The 20326-nt window shown below is 41.2% G+C and overlaps 1 protein-coding gene across 18 annotated transcripts in view; it reads left to right on the forward strand.

The window, feature by feature from the left end:
* Window positions 1-20326, forward strand: part of LOC125014947 (pleckstrin homology domain-containing family A member 7-like) — a 141276-nt gene that overhangs the window by 64369 nt on the left and 56581 nt on the right. For all 18 annotated transcript variants that reach the window (XM_047596515.1, XM_047596514.1, XM_047596518.1 and 15 more), the window contains 2 exons: window positions 13377-13494; window positions 20158-20262. In XM_047596515.1, coding sequence (XP_047452471.1) covers window positions 13377-13494; window positions 20158-20262 — 223 coding nt within the window. The remainder of the gene's footprint in view (window positions 1-13376; window positions 13495-20157; window positions 20263-20326) is intronic.

Consider the following 20326-nt stretch of genomic DNA (forward strand, 5'->3'; position numbering starts at 1 on the left):
TTAAATATAATGTAGCAGCTGATTAGATTAGCTTAGCATAAAAATCCAAGGTGCAGAAAAATAACTGGATGTTTACAAAGGTAAGGAAAAAATGAGGGGAGCTGGTTCCTCCTGTTTTCTGTCTTTATTCTACCTCACCAATGATGCTTTATCACTGTAAAAGACCCTGTGAGTGCAAGTCCCCCTGGAATAAACAAGCCAGACTGCTTACACACAGCTCTTTAGGAGAGAGTTTGTATAGCACTCGCAAGGCTTTGTTGAGGCAAAGATTCCCTGCCAGCGGCTAAACCCGACACCAGACTTTCACCACAATAGAGGAAATCTCTCAGTTACAAGACACTGAATACTCTCATCTTTTGTAGGTCAATAAGAGAACGGAATTGAAAATGACCCGGTGTAGTTGCTAGAATCCAGAAAGATCCACTGGTTAGGTAATCATAAAATGAAAACGAGTCAAGCAGTGTGTTGGATTTGGAGAGCTTTCTACAAACTTAAGTGTGCCTTGTGAAAAGAAAAACTTTTCCTCCTGACTTCCTTCCTGTGAATCAGATTGGTTTAGCTGGAATAAAACTCAAAATTCAGTGGAAAAGTTTGAAAGTGTTCCTGTGTCTTATTTATTTGCTTTGCCGTTGTAGTCTGCAGTCTGGAACCGGCTCTGAATGCTCCAGCTCCTCTTCCATTCCTCTTCCATTCCTCGGGAGATGTCGCTAAAGTTAAATGTCACCTTGCAGAATACATTCTGTGAAAGAATAAATCTAAAACAGTCGATACAGAAATCATTCCTTTGCGGAAAACGTACAATTTAACATTTGATTATGACTCTTGGAAAGAAAAGGTCAGAAAAAGACTCCTACGGTGTCTAAGGCTCGTCATTCTCCTCGATTTCATTGTTGCTTTTAAAACGAGCTTACACCTTTTTAAACGATTGTGTATGATCTCAAATGAAGCCCCAGATTTTGGAAAAGGTGTGCCACAAAGATCAGTATTAGGACCCCTGTGATATAATATAAGCATGATTATTATTATTATTATTTTCACTCTAATTTTTTATGCCTCTGTCTCGGCCATGAATCAGGACTTTTTCAGGCTACGTTAGCTTGTTTGCTATTTATAAATCTCGGGGAGACTTACAGTTAAGAAATTCAGATTTTTTAGCACATTTTTTTAGCGAGTAAAAATTCAAGGTGTTCCATGTGCTCATGCTGCTGACTGCTAGATATCATTTGTGCTTTCTTTTGCCTCCTGGTAACATCAGTATTTTGATTAGTATGCCTCTGGGTGTGTGATGAATGTTTGTGTGGCTGACTGTCTAGCTGTGGTGATGTGTGTATATAATTTGATCTCAGGCACTGTGGCCATTGATGCCAGTGAGGCTAAATAAACACATTCTGGCTGAGTCAACCTGTGTGTGCTTAGACCTTGGCACTACTTGTGACTTTATAATTTTTGTGTGCATGGAGTTTGCTTTACTCAAACTTGAAAGCAGGTCTTATCAGCTAGAGTAAAAACATCTGTGTGAGCTTACAACACCTTTAAATGCTGCACAACTATATCCAACAACAGCATAACTTTTATGTGACTCTCTCTATCGACTTTAGCTTCCTCCCCTGTCTGGATTTAAAAATGTAAAATGTCTCCAGAGTCTAGATGAAGTCGACTTCATCTAGAGCTTGGGGAGGTGGGATCAGTGCTGTCAACGTACCGGCTTAACTTAAAGTACACTCAAGAACTGAGTGAACCAGGACTTCCACCAGCAGTAAAAGGCCGATCTTTGGTATTTGAGCTACAGCATTTTTTTTTTTTTTTTTTTTTTTTTTTTTGCTCATGGATGATTTAATTATTTTATCCGTAGCAAATGTAGATATATACTTTTTTATATTTTTATGTAAATAATCTATTGATTATTGAAACAAAATGTGCATGGTCTAGGCATTACCAAAAAAACTTCTTATCCCCCTTACTTGTAGAAACTGAAGTCTGTTCTCCTGTTGCTTTTATTACATTGAATCAAAACTTACAATCCATTGTTCACAAAGCTTTTGAATAAAGGGACAAGGCAAATACACAAGTCTTAGAAGTGCCCTAAAGTACCTGTTACACTGGTGACATGAATGAAAGTACATCTTCTTTGTGTTATAAAAAGTTGTTTATTTAATCTCATAGAGTCTCAGATGAGGGTTTTGGTGTTTAAGCTTTTAAAGCCTCAAAGAATGTATCTCCATTGTGTATATGGATATTTTTCTTTAGTTTCTGACACACAAATCTTTGTGGCTTAATGTTGTTTTAATGTTACATTATATCTACAGTTACATCAGCTGTCATTTTCCCAAGCACATCTGAGCCAAAATTAGTTGGTACTTCAATGGAGAGCAGTTAATACAGCTTTTGTAGCTGCTAATCTAACGCAGAGCACACTTTAACGTAATGAAGTTTCTCTGCGCGGGCACAAGTTCTATTTTCTCTTTTCATTTTTTCCCTTCCTGTCATCATCTCATTGGTTTCCATTTCCTGTTCTCCCAATTTCTCCCTGCCCCGCTATTTCTCTGTCGTTTTGCTTCCTGTACTGTCCCTGCTTCTCCTATTTTCTGTCAAAGCCCTTTTTTGTCAGCATTATGCTGATTTTATTCTCTCCTTTTTTCTCCCTTTTGATTCTTCTGACATTTATCCTTTACCTGATCTTTACTTTCTTTTTCTCTTTCCTTCTTTACAAATATAGTCAGCGTGATGTGCATAATTCTTTCACACTTAACTGTTTGAATCACTGCACAGTATGCATGCTGAATACTCACATGTGATGGTGGCTAATTTTGTGGTGGACTCTAATGCACCTGGCTGCTCCACAGAAAATACTTTTTTTATTTTTATTTTTAGCATTGAAAATGAAGCGAAGATTATTTTTTCTCAAGTGGGCAGGAAGTGCGTTTCTGTCAGCCTCCCTTGTCTGGCACTGACCATAAATATACTTCTTTTTATACCACCCTGCATCTGCAGTAGCTGGGTCGCTGAGCTCCCTCATCACTCCACTCACCAGTGGCTCTTTACTGTAATCTCATTTGTTTTCCTTCTAGTTCTGGCCTTTCTCCATGCATCATTCCCTCCATCCCCGTTGCTAATTTGTCTTTTCCTCTTTCCTTTACACCACACTCCCAGTACTGCTCCCTCTCTCTTACCCACTCTTTCCTCCATCTCTCCATACTACACGACGAAGGCCCAGGTTACATTTTTCCTCGCTGTGTTCTGATGGATCTGTCTTATTAGCAGGTACGTAGGCGTGAAGCAGGCCTGTCTAAACCACTCTGATAGCGTGTCAGTACAACACACTTTTCACCTGTGTGTGTTTGGCCATGAAAATAGATTTTTGATAGAAGCGAGGGAAACTGGGAAAGAGAAAGTATAAGTTTACCCAGAACCAGAGAGGAGTGATACCGAAAACCAGTTCTGATTTAGAACCAGCAACACGCTAAAACTGGAACTTAGGTTTCAAGATTATATATTATTCTATATTGATGACGGCCTATGTACAAGTGCTGCTGCTGCCAAACAAGCAGGACTGTGACCTCCATTGACGAGGGTAAGGATAGATGTACTGACTCACTAGCTCTTATGAGCAGCAGGAACACTCAGACTATGAAAACAGAACAGAAAACGTATTCTGTACCAATATTCTCTTGTTTCATCTACTTAGACAGGCAGACGTGAAAGCCTTAGCTCTGAAGGAGGAGGCAACACGACTCTGGCTCCAAGCCAGGAGAAGCATTTTATTAGTTAAATTGTATTATTAATTCAAAGTAATATAACACTCAAGTTATTGTTCGGCGTTTAACATGTTCAAGCGACAGATAATAAAATGGTGTGGGACTACTTTTTTCCAAACAGGAGACTGATCGGCAATAGATGAGGGAGTCGAGAATGAATAGAATCAATAAGCAGATTTGGCAGCTGAATTGATATTTATAAAATCTGCTCAGTTCTCATCCCTAGAAGCAGAATAAAGACTTCACTTGCCTCTATGTAGGGTGCAACTGAGAACCATCAATTGAAACACCATCTTCATAACTGCAGTAAAAGAAATCATTGAAGGTAATGCTTACAGCTTTGGAAGACCACTTAAACACATGAATATGGACACTAGAAATGCAGCTTTAATAAATAATGACTTACCGAGAAGCAGTTCTATAGTTAATTAGGCCTTCTTTTTATGCTTGCCTAGATATCACTTTAGCTGAGTTTAACAAAGCGGTTGTTTTTTAAAATTATTATTATTATTTCTCATTTAGTAAAAAGAGCTATGTGGACCAAAAACATACAATAGCTTGTTTTTAAGAACCAAAATGTTCTCTTAAACCTGTGATCTATACCACAGTCTGAAATGCATCATGCATTTAGAGCTGCCCACATCTGATTGACTCACTCGGTTTATATCAATGTAAGACGTGAACAGGGCATTAGACTGTTCTCCAAATAAAACTGTTGTCATGATTGGCTCCATATAAAGGAATGACTGAAATTGTGAGTCAGCAGAGCTAGTAATCCTGTCAGGGTCCACGATAACTGGAGCCTTTAATCGGCTAAATGAGACTGGGATTGCTGGAGGGTATTTCCTTAAATCACACCACACGAGTGCCAATAACAATAAAATCCAGCAACATCGTACCTGTTACTGGAATGACATGTAGTTTCATATTTTTAACTGTCCCTCAACAGAATATTTTTGGATGAGTTTTCATCCAAGTCGCACGTTCATTCATTCATTCAGTCCTTGTGAAATTCTCTCTTCTCACCTAATTACAAAGTACAGTTCAAAACAATGGCGGCGTAATTACCGTTAATGTACGTAGGAGGCTGAGATTAAATATCCACCTTCTGTTAGCTGTGCACCCTGATTATCCAATTGCCACCGCACCACTGCAAGCAAAAGAAGAAAAATGACGTCGCCCTGGGCGCCATCCAAGCCGTCCATTATGGTGCTATTTAAGGCTTCAATGAGCCTGCGTGAAGCATTCACGGTCCTCACAGAGGCCAAAGCATTTTTATAAGACTTTTATATTTATCCAAGAATGAAGGCTTTGCTGAGCTGAGCTCGTCTTTTTTAGAATGGCCCAGCTTGACATTCACGTCCTTACACACACATTCATAAATTCACTATTGACCAGTGAGCCTCCCAGCTGGAGCAGAGCTAACCTTTAGATTACCGCCGCCCTGTCCACGCGTCATGCTGCCACACTAGTTGTGGAATTTACTGCGGGCGCTCTCACACTCTTGGTGTATACCGCATCTGTCACCTTCAGCTCCAGCTACACCTGTGCCAGCCAGGTTTTTTTTTTTTTTTTTTTTTTTTTTTTTTTTGGTTTGATGTCAACTTTAGCTTTGATGGAGGCACCAGCTTCACAGGCCATCAAAGCCGAGTTGAAGCTCTATCTCAGCAGGGTGCAGGCTGTGTGTGTGTGTGTGGGGCTGGCGTCAGCGGACCTGCTCACCAGGGGTTATCACGGATTAAAGTGGCTAAAGTGTCAGGACTTTACAGCTCCTGGGAGTACCTTATCAGCTCTTATTTTGGCAACAGGAGAGATGGAATAACTTCCGTGACTGCCGCTGGCTAGGTCTCAGTCTCTGAGGGGTGTCTTAAAGTTGGTTCACATGACGTCTGCCTGTCATTCTTTTTGTCCACTTGTCACGGAAAACCTGGAAATTTGTTTTACGGAAGGTAGTTGAACTTTGTGTTTGCTGATAGCTAGGAAAAGGGACAGTTTGACATTTCCTATATTTATTTTATGTTACTTAATGATGCTCTCTCAATCATAAGATGCTTTCTCACTGGATCATTTTGTTGAAGGCTCTGGCTGCTTACGTTACCTTTGTGTATAATTCAAATCTCAAATGTTGTCAAGAGCAAAGCTTAAATATATTGGTAGTGTATGAACAGAACTCTTTTGCTGTCACCACTCTATACTTGCCGCTCTTTCTTTCACTCAAAGCCCATTAAAAATCCTAGGTCTTCAGCAGGGGGTCTGCGGAGGTACTGCGGGGAGACCACAAAATCTTTGGTTGATTAGACTTTTTTTCATATATTTCTTCCTCCAACATACTTTATAAATGGAGGCAGAAGATGCTATCTTTCACTCAGCGCTGTCTCAACACCACACCTTTTCACACAGAGCATTGAGGCCGGTCAATCTAGCCCTCCTGTACACAGTAAGCCCCGCCCCTATCGCTGTTGAGCCAATCACAAGGCCTAGCCTGTTCAGTCCCCACTTGAAATCACATGCTGCAAAATTATCAGAAGAGAAGCTAACAGTGCAGCTCGCTCCCTCAACATCCATTCATCCAAGGTTGGAAGTTGGGTTCTTCTCCTCAGAGTCAGACATCTAAAAGTCAGCTAATTGGGCTATGTTTAAAGTTGAAACTTATATTTATATAGCTTAATATTGAATGCAAAATGATAATAATAATGTATATTTATAAATAGCACCAGGCTGAAAAACGTTGAAAACCCGTTGTTGTTGTGGAATAGGCTTCTTGTTAATGTTTTCATGCACAGGTAAATAGCATCTCAGCCTCCCTCTGCAGCTGGAGATGAACACAATCCTGACTGTTACTAGGGACGCCTCATCCACATTAGCTTCTCTAATCTCTTCCTCTGCGCTGTTATGTGAGGTCCCCTAGTCCTCCAGAAGCTCTTTTCTATTCTCTCTCTACCTGTACACAAATATTTTTCTGTCTTTGACCCTTCCCCTGTGCAGTGGGCATCAGTGTGTTGAGTGCACACATGGTCCTTCACCGGGGTTGACTGTTGCCATAGCAGCAGTGTGGAAAGGAAACTAGAGATATAGATGGAATCTGTCATCTGGGAAAGAGAAAATCTCCCGCCACTGAAGACCACTGACGACATAGCTAGTAGATTGAAGTTTCTTTCTGAGGATGTGATGAGAAGATTGAAACAAGGGTTTCTAAAGAGGGCTTATTTACGTGAACAGAAAGTAGAACGCGTTGGTCTTAATCTGAACATGATGTATGCAGTGGATATTAAGACTTTTGTTTCTCTCTTTGTGAATAACAGTGTAATTTTTCCTATAAAATATAACAATGTCTTGTAACTGTGTTTATAACTATTTAGGAGAAAGTTTAGTTGCTGTCTGTCCTGACATACGAGTTTGTAGTTAAGTTTGACAATGGAGAGCGGATGATTATGTGTCTGCGTTTTGCTCTTAATCATTCATTTTAAAAGTTCTGAATGTTCTGGTCCGTAAACCGTGAGATGAAGGATGGATGTCTAACTGTATTTAAATGTCAGCCGTGTCTGTGTGGGCTGACGATGCTGTTGATGTTTGACACGTTCCTTTCCCTGCTGTATTTTTGTTTTATGGGCGGCTGGGGCTGTGGGAGTTCAACACATGTCTCAAGTGCCATTTTCCCATTTTCTCGTGAGTGGTATCATTAAAACACAGAAAATGTCAGAATCTTGAAAATGATTTCTCTTTCGTGATTGAATCTGCTTTGTGGATTTTCTGTTCAAAAGACACAGCCAACTTTTCCTCTCACAGACATAATGAGTGGAGGCAACCTGCCTGTCTGATGAGCCGACAATAAGTGCCCTCCGCTCCTGCGAAGTGAGATTCATTTGCAATATTCTACAGATTGGACAAAGGGATAAGAATAACACGTATTTCCATCGAGCCCATAAAGAAAATGCTAAGTAAAGCTGCATTTACTTTAAGATTTCACAGTGGTTGCACTGCGTTTGAGCCATCATTAGTGATGTTTGGTCCCGTGTCGTATTTTAGAATGCCGAGCTGGGAGAGTGAGGCTTCCAGTTTATTTTTGAGCTCCTCGCTTTTGAAGTCCCTTCAAAGAAAGGACGTTGGGTCGGTTTGGATACATGACTGTTTTTGATGTTATTGCGCCATTAGGTCGTATCCCTGCACCACGTTCTTTCAGTGGTCAAAATGAGCAGTCAGATATACTCCATTTACTGATTTAATATCGCGCCTAAAGAACATTGGGTCGCTCACAGGTTAACAAACCAGCAATCAAAACAGCACAGACGGATATACAGTGTGTGTGATCTTTCATTAGGAACCCTCTAGATTCGTTGTTATGTTTCCCAACAAGTGTGAAAGCATTGTATTCCATTGTAAAAATTAAAAGATGCGTTTAGTGATGTTAGTTTGTCAATTGTTTGGTTTGCAGAGACCTCTCAGCTCTGAACTCTTTGCAAATCCAAACCTACCATGGTGCCCTTTGGATTTCATTATGGGATGCGTTTCAACCCATACTGTCAGAGAAAACAATACTTATGCACAAAGACAGAGACTCAATTCTTTTCTACCGGATGCTACACAAATCGAGTTTCAAGGTTTCATCTTCATCACAGCACAATACAAAGCAATTTGCCTGCAGTTTGAACAGAATCTGCCTTTGGTTCATGTAGGGAATCAGTACCGAAATATCTCTTACACAAAAAGCCAGAAAAAACTTCTAAATGAGCTTTCTCTTTCCCGTGCCAGATTACGATTCCCTGCTTCGTCACTTATTTAGCTTTCCCTCTCTGTGTCCCCTGTCTCGTAGCTTTCTCTATTTTCCACCAGCGTCCCTCCTGGTTTCAGTCTGCCTTTTCTCATCTGTTTACTGCAAAGAGGTAAACAGATTACAGCCCATTAACTCAACCCCTTTGATCATTTGAAGTAAATAACTGGATTGTGTTCCCTTGGATTTCCAGGAGCTGTGTTACATATAGTATAATTCACAGAAAATTGAGGTCGAGCTCGTCTCCAGCCATGAGATTGAGAGTGAACTTAGACTCAGAGGTCAATCTGGTCACTCAAGACGAGTTCCTCTTTGGCTTCACTGCTGGAGTGAATCGAACTCTTGTAGAAAGTGGAGCCCTGGAAGGATCACTCCTTCATGGTACATCAAAGAACCTGAGCCTCTCATCCATCTCTACTAAGCGACATAATGGTCTTATTTGTCTGGTTCTGCAACCTTTGTATGTCTAGGTCTGTCTGTATTCGTTGTCTGTGCCGATCTCCTCTCAGGTTCAGTAACAAGGTCACCAACACTTCTTTATGACTTTCGAATACTTTTTTTTATGAATACTGGCAATTAAATAAGCTGGATGAAATGGAAAAAAAAGTCCTTAAACAAGTCTGACTTGGATAAATTAATAAAATAATTCAGTAAAAAATGAATTAGGTGTCTGTGTGTTCCCGTCATAAGATGAGCTCAAATTCGCGCCTATATTATCTCCTGATCAAATAACAATGACTTTCCCTGGTATTGATTATTATTCTTTAAAATCAGTTCTATTCAAAATCCTGCTGTGGAACAGCACATCATTTTTACAGTGGCTTTGATGAAAACGCAACTCATTTACATTTTAGAGTTTCTGACCTTTCAGAAGTTTGCATGAAATTCTCTTGACAGATGAATGAAAACAGAGCCAATCTCTCTCTCTCTCTCTCACTCTTGCTCTCTCAGCCCTCCCACATCACATTCAACAGATTTACATTATGCATCTGTAGATAAGTTGGTAACGTACCCAAACCTCCGCTGTGTGGCTGTGCAGCCTTTAATAAGGAGGTCAGAGCTGAGAGCGCTTGCACAGCTGAAGAGGGGAAAATAATTCCAAAAAATTTGAAATATTTTCAAATCAGAAAACATTAGAGCCTATTCATTTTTATATAACTGCTTCTTGCAGCTCCCATGACTTGCAAATGTGTTTAGAGACGTGAGTGCGTATGGATTTATTTGAGAAGACTGAGGCATATATTTCAGAGAGAAATATAGTGGCAGATAATTATCTTGGATTCTTGGATGAAGGAATGCTTTTCACTGCCATTGTTTTCCTCTTTGAAGCTAATCTGACAGATTTACACACATGCTCAGCCCGGTGTCAGCGCATTGGCAATAAAGGAAATCCATCATGGAAAGTCTGAACTGTCTCTCTGCAATAAGACGGCAGTAATGGTGTGTCAGTCATAATGCAGAGATAGTCAGGGTGTAGCCAGCCAGTCATTCACGTTTTATTGGATTTTGCTGCTTCGTGTGTAGCCTTATTAGCCTTCGGTATTAACCCGTAATATTTATGTGATTCACAGCTGTTGCTAATCTTCCCAGTGTGCACATTAAAACAAGTAATTGTACACAAACGTGCATGGCTCAAGGGTAAATTTGTCCAGCAAAATCAAGATAAATTGAAAATACAACACAGTAACTGAAACAGAAGCACATCGTTGGAGATCGTTGGATAATAGAAAATCTTCTATTAAATGGTGTTTGTGTTGGCGCATGCCATCATCTGATGCATGAGATGTTCTACAGACTACAGCTCTGACCTGATGAGTGCATGGCACCAGTTGACCAGGGTTGTAGTGAACCAAAGAAAATCCTGGTCATGAATAAACATTCTTATTTTTCAACAAATCACTTTCCTCCATGATGTCTCTAGATTAACTGATTAGTCATCTGGTAGCTGGATTCATTATGAATCAATCCATAGATCTTATATACTCATGGACATTGACAGAGTAACAGAGACAACATAACCTACCATCATTACGTGACGTTCCATGCTGTCTTTTGAACTGTTACAGGTTAAATTGGATGATTTGTTAGAACAAATAGATTTGAGACAAATCTGAATAAATGTTCAGTTAACTCACTTTAATCTAGCTAACTGATGACATTCCTTGTCTTTTAGGCCTCAAGTTTCCAGCAGATACCTAATAAACGAAAGCAGCGTTAGAGTTTTGCTAGTGCATTTTTAAAGCTGCCAAAACACACGGCCCCCAGTAAAAGTAAATGATGTAAGAATGACCAAAGCCAAAAAAGTAAGGTGTGAAAACTCTTCTTGACGATCAAAGAGAAGCAACACCGTGTTGTTGCTGAATCTATAGAGCTGTGTAATGAACGTAGACGTCGATCTGTACCTGTATCTCAGGCAACCCAAACACACCACTCCCTGCCTGTCTAAAAAATAAATAAGAGCGTGATCCCCGTGGGGTGCCCTGTGTTTCGTGCTTTTAAAAACTCCTGCAAAACAAAAGATTATAATGAAGCTGCTGACAAGAACATCCATTAAAATTTTATTTTAGCATGTTAGCAAATCTGTTTGAGGTCTGGTGGATTTCACTGTGAGCTACACTTATAAGCCACATCATTAAAACCACTTATTGGTTTTGCCTGATATTGTTTAGCTCAACCTTTTGCCTCCTGCAAAATTTGGGTGCATCAGGAAATAGACAAATACCTTCTGAGGGTATTCTGTCGTGTCTGGCACCAGGACGTCAGTGGGGGGATCTTTGGGATCTGTGGGTTGAGGGGAAGAGCCTCTGTGCATCAGGCTCGTTCCAGATCATCCTACAGTTTGGGCTATAGCAAGTTTGGAGGTAAACAACTTGGCTTATTTTTCATGTTTTTTGAGTTGCTCCCAAACTGATTTTGTGGTGTGGAAGGCTGCTTCATCCTCTTGGGGACTCCTGGTCAGCAACATTGTTTAGGTGGGGTGTACATGTCTAAGTAACGTCTACATGAATACCAGGACCACATTTCTCAGCAAAACATCGCATTGCAACAAGACTATTAACGTTATTTCCTTCGCCTGTCACTGGCTGCAATGTTTTTCTGATCGTGTATGAGAATAATCAGTGTATGACAAGCACATGTTGACAATGGAGCTCGTGTCAGATCATGAAGTAATGAGTGTTTTTTTAAAAAGATATTTTTTTTGTTCTTCCTCTCTTCTTTATAGTCGACAATGAGTCATTAGACCATTGTGACGTCTGCTTTGATAAGCCTGGATGTCAGTGTGACTTTGCCTGTGTCGATCCATGAATAGTTTGTTATTGTGCAAAAGGCTTCATCCAGTCTTTTTATCATTGATCATGTGGTTGCGTCGCTCTGTTAGTACAGGCTCGTCTGCCCTCAAACTTTAGAATTAGTCTACTGTGTTACTATTAAGTTAAGATTTCCCCTTTCTTGCGACTGTTTTATAAACCTGAGGTCATATTGTGTGACAGTTGGTGTGAAAAAGAGAAGCACCTCTAAGTCTGTCTTAGCTCTATGTCCCTGCCTCTATCACTGTACCACTCAGAAAGCCACCGTATAAATAGACCTTGAAATTATTACGTCTTCTTTGAGACTGCTGAGGTGCACCATCTTATTAGTGGCAGTAATTAGAAAAAGGATGAGAAAATCGGTTTAAAAATGAGGAGTTCTGGGATGTTCTGTTCAACCCAACATTCAGCCCCTCTCTATCTCCCCGCTCTCTCTTTGAGGTATCCCAGACGAAATGCCTTCAAACACAATACGGATAACGTCCAACGCAAACATTTAGAAGCACAAATTCTCTTTAAAACATCAAAAACAACTTCAGTTTGGTCGTTTACTGACTGAGGCATAATAACTTGGCACTAATTTGTCCTCTTGTGCGAAGCCCTTACACAGCACAGTCCGCCGATTTCTGCTCTTTTATTTTTCTGCAGTGAATGTGGTGCGGCCTATTCATCAGCTTCCTGTTGTGAAGCTGTCACGAAAGGTATTAGGTCTTTGTTAACCCGAGGGCACAAAGGGACAGTAGATCCCGAGCACGTCTGTGCACAACTTGGAAAGATTGAATTCATTGGCCACCAAGGTGGGTACTGCGGGGGCGGCGAGAAAATTTAGGACATCCTGTCTCCTGTCAGGCCATTCAGCTGCTTCGGTGCCAGATGTTGACTGCCTGCTTTACATAACAGTCATGACCTCTACAGCATCCAGCTTACCCTCTCCATTCTTGCCTCCTAACCGTTTACTCAAGTCTTTCAGCAACATAATAAGCTTAATGAGCTTTGATAACTAAAATGAAATCAGCTGTAGGGAGACATCAGACTGATGTTTTTTGTCTAGCAGCACACTACAGATGATTGTGATACACAAAATGAATCAATTTTAGAGCCATACATAAAATATTTGATGGCCACATAGGTTCCCCACCCAGCCCGCTGTCTTTTGGTTTGTGTCTTGATAATAAATGGTCCAGCAGTAAAGTGGAATAAAGGCAGAAACACAATAACACTCTGTGGCTACAGCCAGTGCTGCAGTGCCTCTAGTACAATATGAGCAGAGTCTGGGCTTTTGGCACAAGCTCCCCTCCATCCGAGCTGCATTAAGAAAAAAAAAAAAAAACTCTGAAAAGGTCAAAAGTCCAGCTTGCAGTATTAAAAGCAATTTTATTGTTCAGTATAATAGAGTGAGGCAATGTACTGGCTCATGTAAACTCTGCAGTAACACCCCAGGAAATGTAAGCCACATCACAGTTATGTTTACGCTCCATTATTCTCATGGTCATACCTTGAGGTGTACTCAATTTGTGTTGTGTGTGTGTGTGTGTGTGTGTGCAGGCCGCAGGGTGCTCGCATGATGTCCACACCTATGGGTGAGCAGCTCTCCAGCACCACCGTCAGTGAGGCCTCCACCGCCGTCACGTCCTCCACTGTGGACACCACTTCTGCCTCTAAGGTCAGTCTGCATGTACTGTGTGTCCCCGTCTGTACACTGATCATCCACAATATTATGACCACCTTCCTAACATTGTGTAGGTCTCCCTTGTGCCTCCAGAACAGTTGCGACCCATCAGAGAATGGACATGGTCCTTCTAAGGGCGTCCTGTGGTGTCTGGAGGTCTTTGGGTCTTATGGGTTGAGGGGAGGGGCCTCTGTGGCTCCTCCCACAAATGTTTGGAGGCCAGGTCAAGACTTTGTGCTGTTCTCCATGTTTTTTTGAGTTGTTCCTAAAGCGTTTTTGTGTGTGTGTCTGTGTCAGGCTGCATCCAAATTAACAATTTAAGTCATTGTTGATCTTTGTTCCTAGCAGCTGTTTGGATGGGTGGAGTCCGTTGGACTAATGTGATGTTAAATACAGCAGCATTTCTTACCTCAGATCTTCAGGACAGCCTCTCATTTTTAAACCCAGTATTTTCAAATGCTTTTTTCCAGTTATCTTCTCATACTCCACCTTGTGTTAAGTTCAGATGAAACACACAATATGTTGATATAACAACAGCAAGATGTGCACTAGCGGGACTAGAATTTCTCAACAGTGGAAAAAAGTGAGCAGCCATGATCAGCTGTGTGTTTTCAGCCGAGTATTTTTTCCTGTGCGCTGCATAGAAAAGCATTTAATCAAAACTGCTAATTAAGCTCCTCGAATTCTGTAATAAGCACACTACATTTCCTGGGAACTCGACATAATAAATGCGTCCCACCAGTTCACTAATGAAAAACTTTGAGTGTGAAGAAGAATCAGCTGGAGCCTACTCACCTGCAAGACTGAAAAGATCAGTAAATGATAAAATGAGGCTGATCTAATGAACTCAAATATGTCAGAGCAACACGGGAGTAAAACTAAACCACAGAACTATACCAGACCCTAGGCTGGTCTTGGCTTACCTTGCTAGGCATCTGGATTCTCACTAGATCTGTCACGAGATCACACTGGCAGTCTGTCTTGGCAAGCGTCAAGCTATGCGCTTATGGTTGATCTAAAGTGTCAGTCAGCAGCCTGTGAGGAATGACTGGCAGTCATGGACGTGTTTAAGGTGTGATGACAGTCTTGCTTAGGACTGCTCATTATGTGCATTTTTTCAGACCACAAGAATTGCCTAGTGACAAGCTACGTACAAAGCTTGGCACACTGACTATTTGCTAACCTTTTAAGTTCCTCAGGCTGTTAATCGTTGTGTTTCCTCTTTGCTGTTACCATGTCACACAGTTCATTGATCTGACTGGTTAAGTTTCTTCATGACTGACAGTGATGGACACACTGTTCACCCAATCACCTACCAAATATGACTTCCCAGTTGGTTCCGTGTACCAAACCATCTGGTGTCTGGTTAGTCATTGATCAGTCCAGTAGAACACAGCTGTGCGGGGTAGTGGAACCACTCTTGTGGCCACTAGCTGAACCTTGTTGGTAGCAGTCTTTAATGAGGAATGGGAGTTTAAGGGTCTTCTGTGGTTGATCACGATCTACTTTGTTATGCAGTTTAGTTTGACAAGGAGCTGAACCGGGTTGGTGTAGAAGGCCTGGTTCTACTTTGATTAAAGCTGGACCCTCGTACAGGAAATGATGAAGATGTTCATTTTTACTTTTAAAGGGTTGCCTTGAGTAGCCAGACTCATCTGTTCTTAGAATATCAGTCTTTCATTACAGTGCCTGTTTCAGCTGATCTGGAGAAAAATGAACAACTACATTGCTGTTACTCTTATGTCCATCAGTGCATAAAGCCCGGCCGGATGATTTGATTGGTCTTTCAGATCTTTGCTGGAGCATAATCAGTTCCCAACTGAGAGATTCCAGACCAACCTTTCTAGCTCACAGACTAATAAAAGGCTCTATAGTTTTAGGAATTATATCCACTTCTGTTAATCCTTATTCATTTTTTAGCTTCTAACTGATGTGCTTTCTGAACCTTGTATATTTAGGATCTTAGGCTTTATTCACTTTCCAGGCCTTCAAGCTAAATTTCTATGCATCTCAATCACACCAATAGTGCTGATGGTAAATGTAACAAAACATATTTGTTGGGGAGGCTGCATTTTCTACGCCCTTGTCCCCTTCGTTCTGTCGCTGCTATGTGCCTAAATTCCATTTTGAGCTTCCAAATCCAGATCTCCTTTTGGTTACATTTTAGCGTAACATAAAGCTACCTGGACAGAAACCAGAAAGTGTCTCTTTCTTTATTGTTTATTCAAATTTTCCCCCATTTTCCTTCCCTCGCTCTTCCTCCGTGTCAGTTTGATCCTCTCAGTCTAGATCGTATTCTCTCGTTCAGTCACTCGCACACATTCATAAGCGTACTGAGTTCCGCATGGCGTGAAATCTCATCCTGGCCTATCAACAGGTGCCACGGGGCCAAGATTGAACATGTGTCATCGGGTGTGATACAGAGATGACAGGGCATCCATCACGGCGCCCCGCTGCCGTTTCCACGCCCAGTGTTTTCCTGGCCTGCAGCCCTCCCAGGTGCTCTGGCTCATCAACCCTGCCATTAAAATCGCCTTAGTGCAGACGGCTCAGTCTGACAAGAACAACTCTTAACAAAAGGATCTTGTCTCGGAGGAGAAATGAATCAGTCGTATCACCTCTTGCATAGCACAGTGCTATTGTGAAATTAATCCACATTTTTGAAAAAGTCATATCCATTCGCCTCTAACAAAACATCAGAGGGAGCACCAAGACAGCAATCATCCCATTTCTCCCTGGAGTTATGTGTCACAAATTCTCCTTTAAGCACTTCACTGTGCTGGGTGCATATTTTAGTGATGCTATGCTCATAACCCGCCCGCACAGTTTCTATGGGATTTATCAAAGTCAATGTCATTTTGTGGTTTCGGTTTGTTCTGTTTTCTGTTGTGACTTTTTTTTGCGCATTTATTTGCCTTATCAGTTCAGTGACTGTTAACTGTTAACAAAATAACTCAACTCCACTAGTACCGCTTAAGAATTAAACCCAACACATATTGAGAAACAATGATTGCCCTATGTGTTCTATGTTCTCGGATTTACTGATTAAAGATGCCACTTGTCATTTACTTTCATTACTCCAATCTGCTGTAGGGGTTTCAGAGTAATATAAACAGAACATAGAAATATTGCTAGAGTACAGACCAACTTACCTCTTCATTTAAAAAGGAAATATTGTCAGCACTGCTACCACTACATCTAGTTGCACCTGATGCTCCAAGCCAGGATTTGGGGGTTTGGAACCTAAAGTCTTGGAGGATGTTTCTCTGTGCTGAACATTTGGTGTTTGGGCCATATTTTAATCAACTGTATATATTTCAGGCGTTGTTTCAATAGTGCCGCCTCCAAGTTCAGATTAGTTACACTTGATCCACGCCCACTTCACGTCATTGCTACAGCCCACATCGTTGTTACAAGGCTTTCTGAGTGTTCATGTGTATACGTCCTGTTTTGAGTTTTTACACTTTCTCACTAACACCAAGCTTCAGTCTCAAATTGGTAAATATTTTCATTTCTTTTCTTCACAACATTATTTTTTTCTATTAGTTGTCTAAGACTAAGACTAGTCATATCTCTATCACTGGCCAATATCAACCTAAACAACAATCTGAGCTATCGAACAACATCTGACTTTCCATAAGATGCCCAGAGAGTAAAGAAAAAACATTTAGACATCCTCTGTCTTTAGTGGATCTGTAACATTATGAAACAGGAAAAAAATGTTACACGTCTCTCATATTTCCCATAGTTTTTCATTTTTGTCTGGTTGTATCTAATGCGTTTGCTGTGTCTCTATGTTGTCTGACCCTGTTGTTTAGATAACATTAGCACATGGAGTTACTTCTTAATTTGCCTTTTCTTTAAGTTGTTTGGGTGTAATTTTGTGTGAGAATCTGTCTATTCATATATATATATATACACACATATATATGTATATACACACACACATATATATATATATATACACACACACACACACACACATATATAAAACCAGTGTGTCATCCCTAAGCTCCAGGTGAAGTAACCCAGCCTGACTCTTTGTAGCTTCTCTTAGCCACTGATCACATTCTCTTGTACACTGTGATTAAGTGTGTAGTGTAAGTACATCTCAGCCAGAATTCTAAAGCGAAGGGAAGCACTACTACTTTAATTACCTCACCCTCTCAGATAATTCTTGTCTGGCTGGGGATTTGAACTGGCAGCCTCCAGGTCTCAGACCGGTCTGTCTAATTGGGTGCCATTCATGTAACAAATAGCCGGTTTGACTCTCAGTAACTCACCTACAAGGCAGAGTGCTACTGTTCTGCAGGGACCTCAGCCCGTTCCACAGAATTACCCCCGGCCTAAAAATAGACCACTGCATCGCACACACATACACACAAACGCGCATATTGGCAAACACACACATACAGCCGGAGATAAACATATGAAGCACTCACACACGCACACACACACACACACACATACTGTATATTTACAGAGAATGTGACAATACTGGAGCCGCTCTGTGTCTTTGCATCATGCCTGGCCAACCAGCCTCCCTCTAATTGCTGGTGCGTTGGTTATTTTCCAGCTGTAGATGCCTCCCACCGCGGCTGCCAGTCCCGTATACACACTCATGCAGTTGTCACAACAAATGTATTATTGTACGAGTGAGGGAGGTGGCAGGTCTGATTGGTGCGTATGTGAGTGCATGCGGTGCCAGGGGGAGTAGTCTTTCTACTGAGGCTGGTGTAATGAGATTTCATGAATATGCGCACAGTGTATGAGTATGTTTACAGGTATATACAGCAGGCAAGCACAAACACGAGGATGATGAGGTTTGTTGGGAGAGAGAGACACCAGCAGCAATGGATTTCCTAAACTCATGCAATGAGAGATGGACTGATGTCAGATGTTTGACATTTATAGAGTTATAGAGAGTTTTATCTCATTAAATCTGAACAGTAGTATCCAACCGTTCCATCTTCATCATCTCCAGCTGATCTGAGGTCTGGGTGCATTGACAACAGGCTTAGCAGCGAGTTCCAGATGTCCCTTTCTCCACTAACACATTCCAGGGGATCCATAGGGACTCAGACCTGTTAACATATATGTTGACATATATATATCCCCTCTGACCGTGTCCCCCTCAACTGGAACTTTACCTAATACTACCAGAATGTTAAATAATGCTAATAAATCCCTGTTTTTATGATTAGATAAAACAGTCAAAGAGAGCTTTTTGTAATTTCTTAATTAAGTATTTTGCATTTGCAATTTCCATTGAAGACATACTTTGCTGTTGGGAGAAGGGTAATGTGTGTTTCGCAATACCAATCATATCTCAAATTGTTTGAAGTTTCTTGTTATTGTACAGTGGCTTACATACTGTGACAATATCGTGGGCCTTTGGTGATTCCATCTTTACTTATAGATGTTGCATTTCAGTAAACCAACTTTTTCTTAATATCTGCAGTAGAAACAGGGAAGCCACCTTGGGCCCACATCATTTTTCGCCTTGGGCCATGAAGTTTTAATAATCTGGCCTTGGTCTCACCAAAAGTGGGTTGAGGTATGGTCTGCTTCATCCTGCACCGGCGTGACCTATTTAATAGAATTAGTGCCCAAAGCTTGGCAAAAAAGCTTAAATAAATAAACTTTCCAATATCACTGAAACCTAAAAGTCCACAGCTGCATAAGTTAGCAGTTATTCCCCTGGTAAACCTAAATCAGTGAGGGTGCAGAAATCTTGCTTTAGGACTCTTCAACATCCGCTGGCTGTTTTTGAGATAGAATTTTTGCCCTCTTCTGCCATAGCTTTTTACCTTTTTTGCACAGAAAATGTTGTGTCATCAGTAATTCAGGCGTTGTACCTGACGATAGGTTCAGATCCCGCTGTCTGCTCCTGCTGACAGTGAAGTATTCTGGGAGCGGTGCCCTCACTCTCTTTGATGATATCCGTTCAAGTTCAATGGCCAGACAGACATTCTAGCTCTTGTGTGTCTGGCAGTCAAAGCAGTGGCCTGCAGGTCACAAACCCACTTTTCTAACACCCTGCCTGCCAGTCTCCAGAGGCTTTGTCAATGTCTGACAAATGTCATGGCAACGATGGGCCTCACTGTCACAGGGATCCATTGGAAAATTGTCAGTGCTCAAATAATGGCTGTAATTACTGAACAACGGGGGTAGAAAAAGAGAGACCTGAAAATGGGTAATCATGGTGTGGGTGAAGGTCCCTTCAGCAATGTTATAAGGAAGATTGAATAGTCTGATGAAACACAGACAGCCTATTTCCAACTATAAGCTAATGTGACTCAGGTCTCGCTTTTCATCCCAGTCTTTTTAACCTTTGTCAAGAGAAGAATTACCCCAACTTGTTGTTGCAGTGGCCATGTGTTCTAGCTGATCAGACAATCTAGTTCAGCACCGCCGCAGCAATAGCCTGGCTGTAGAGCAGATGTGTTGGTGAGCTAATTAATAAAATTATTGAATACTTGTTGAATTCTTCTCTTGGAAAACATCTGCACATGTGTAATCCATACGGTTAAAAACACACTGAGATAGTACGGTTTACAACATGACAAACAATTTACCTGCACTGACAACATGTTTGATTGTGTCTCTTCACATCACAGGAAGCTCTTTAACCGTGTTTGTGTGTGTCTGTCGCAGGGCTCCCGGTTCAGTGGGAAGGTGCACACTTTCGGGAAGAGGGAGCAGTCCATTAAGAGGAATCCCAATGTCCCCGCGGTGATCCGAGGATGGCTGTACAAACAGGTCAGGACACTGCCACACCAGCTGAAACACCAATTTGGACATAAACTCAACATTGTTAGTGGGT

This window comes from Mugil cephalus, chromosome 10 (genome assembly GCF_022458985.1).
Source record: "Mugil cephalus isolate CIBA_MC_2020 chromosome 10, CIBA_Mcephalus_1.1, whole genome shotgun sequence".
Lineage (NCBI taxonomy): Eukaryota > Metazoa > Chordata > Actinopteri > Mugiliformes > Mugilidae > Mugil > Mugil cephalus.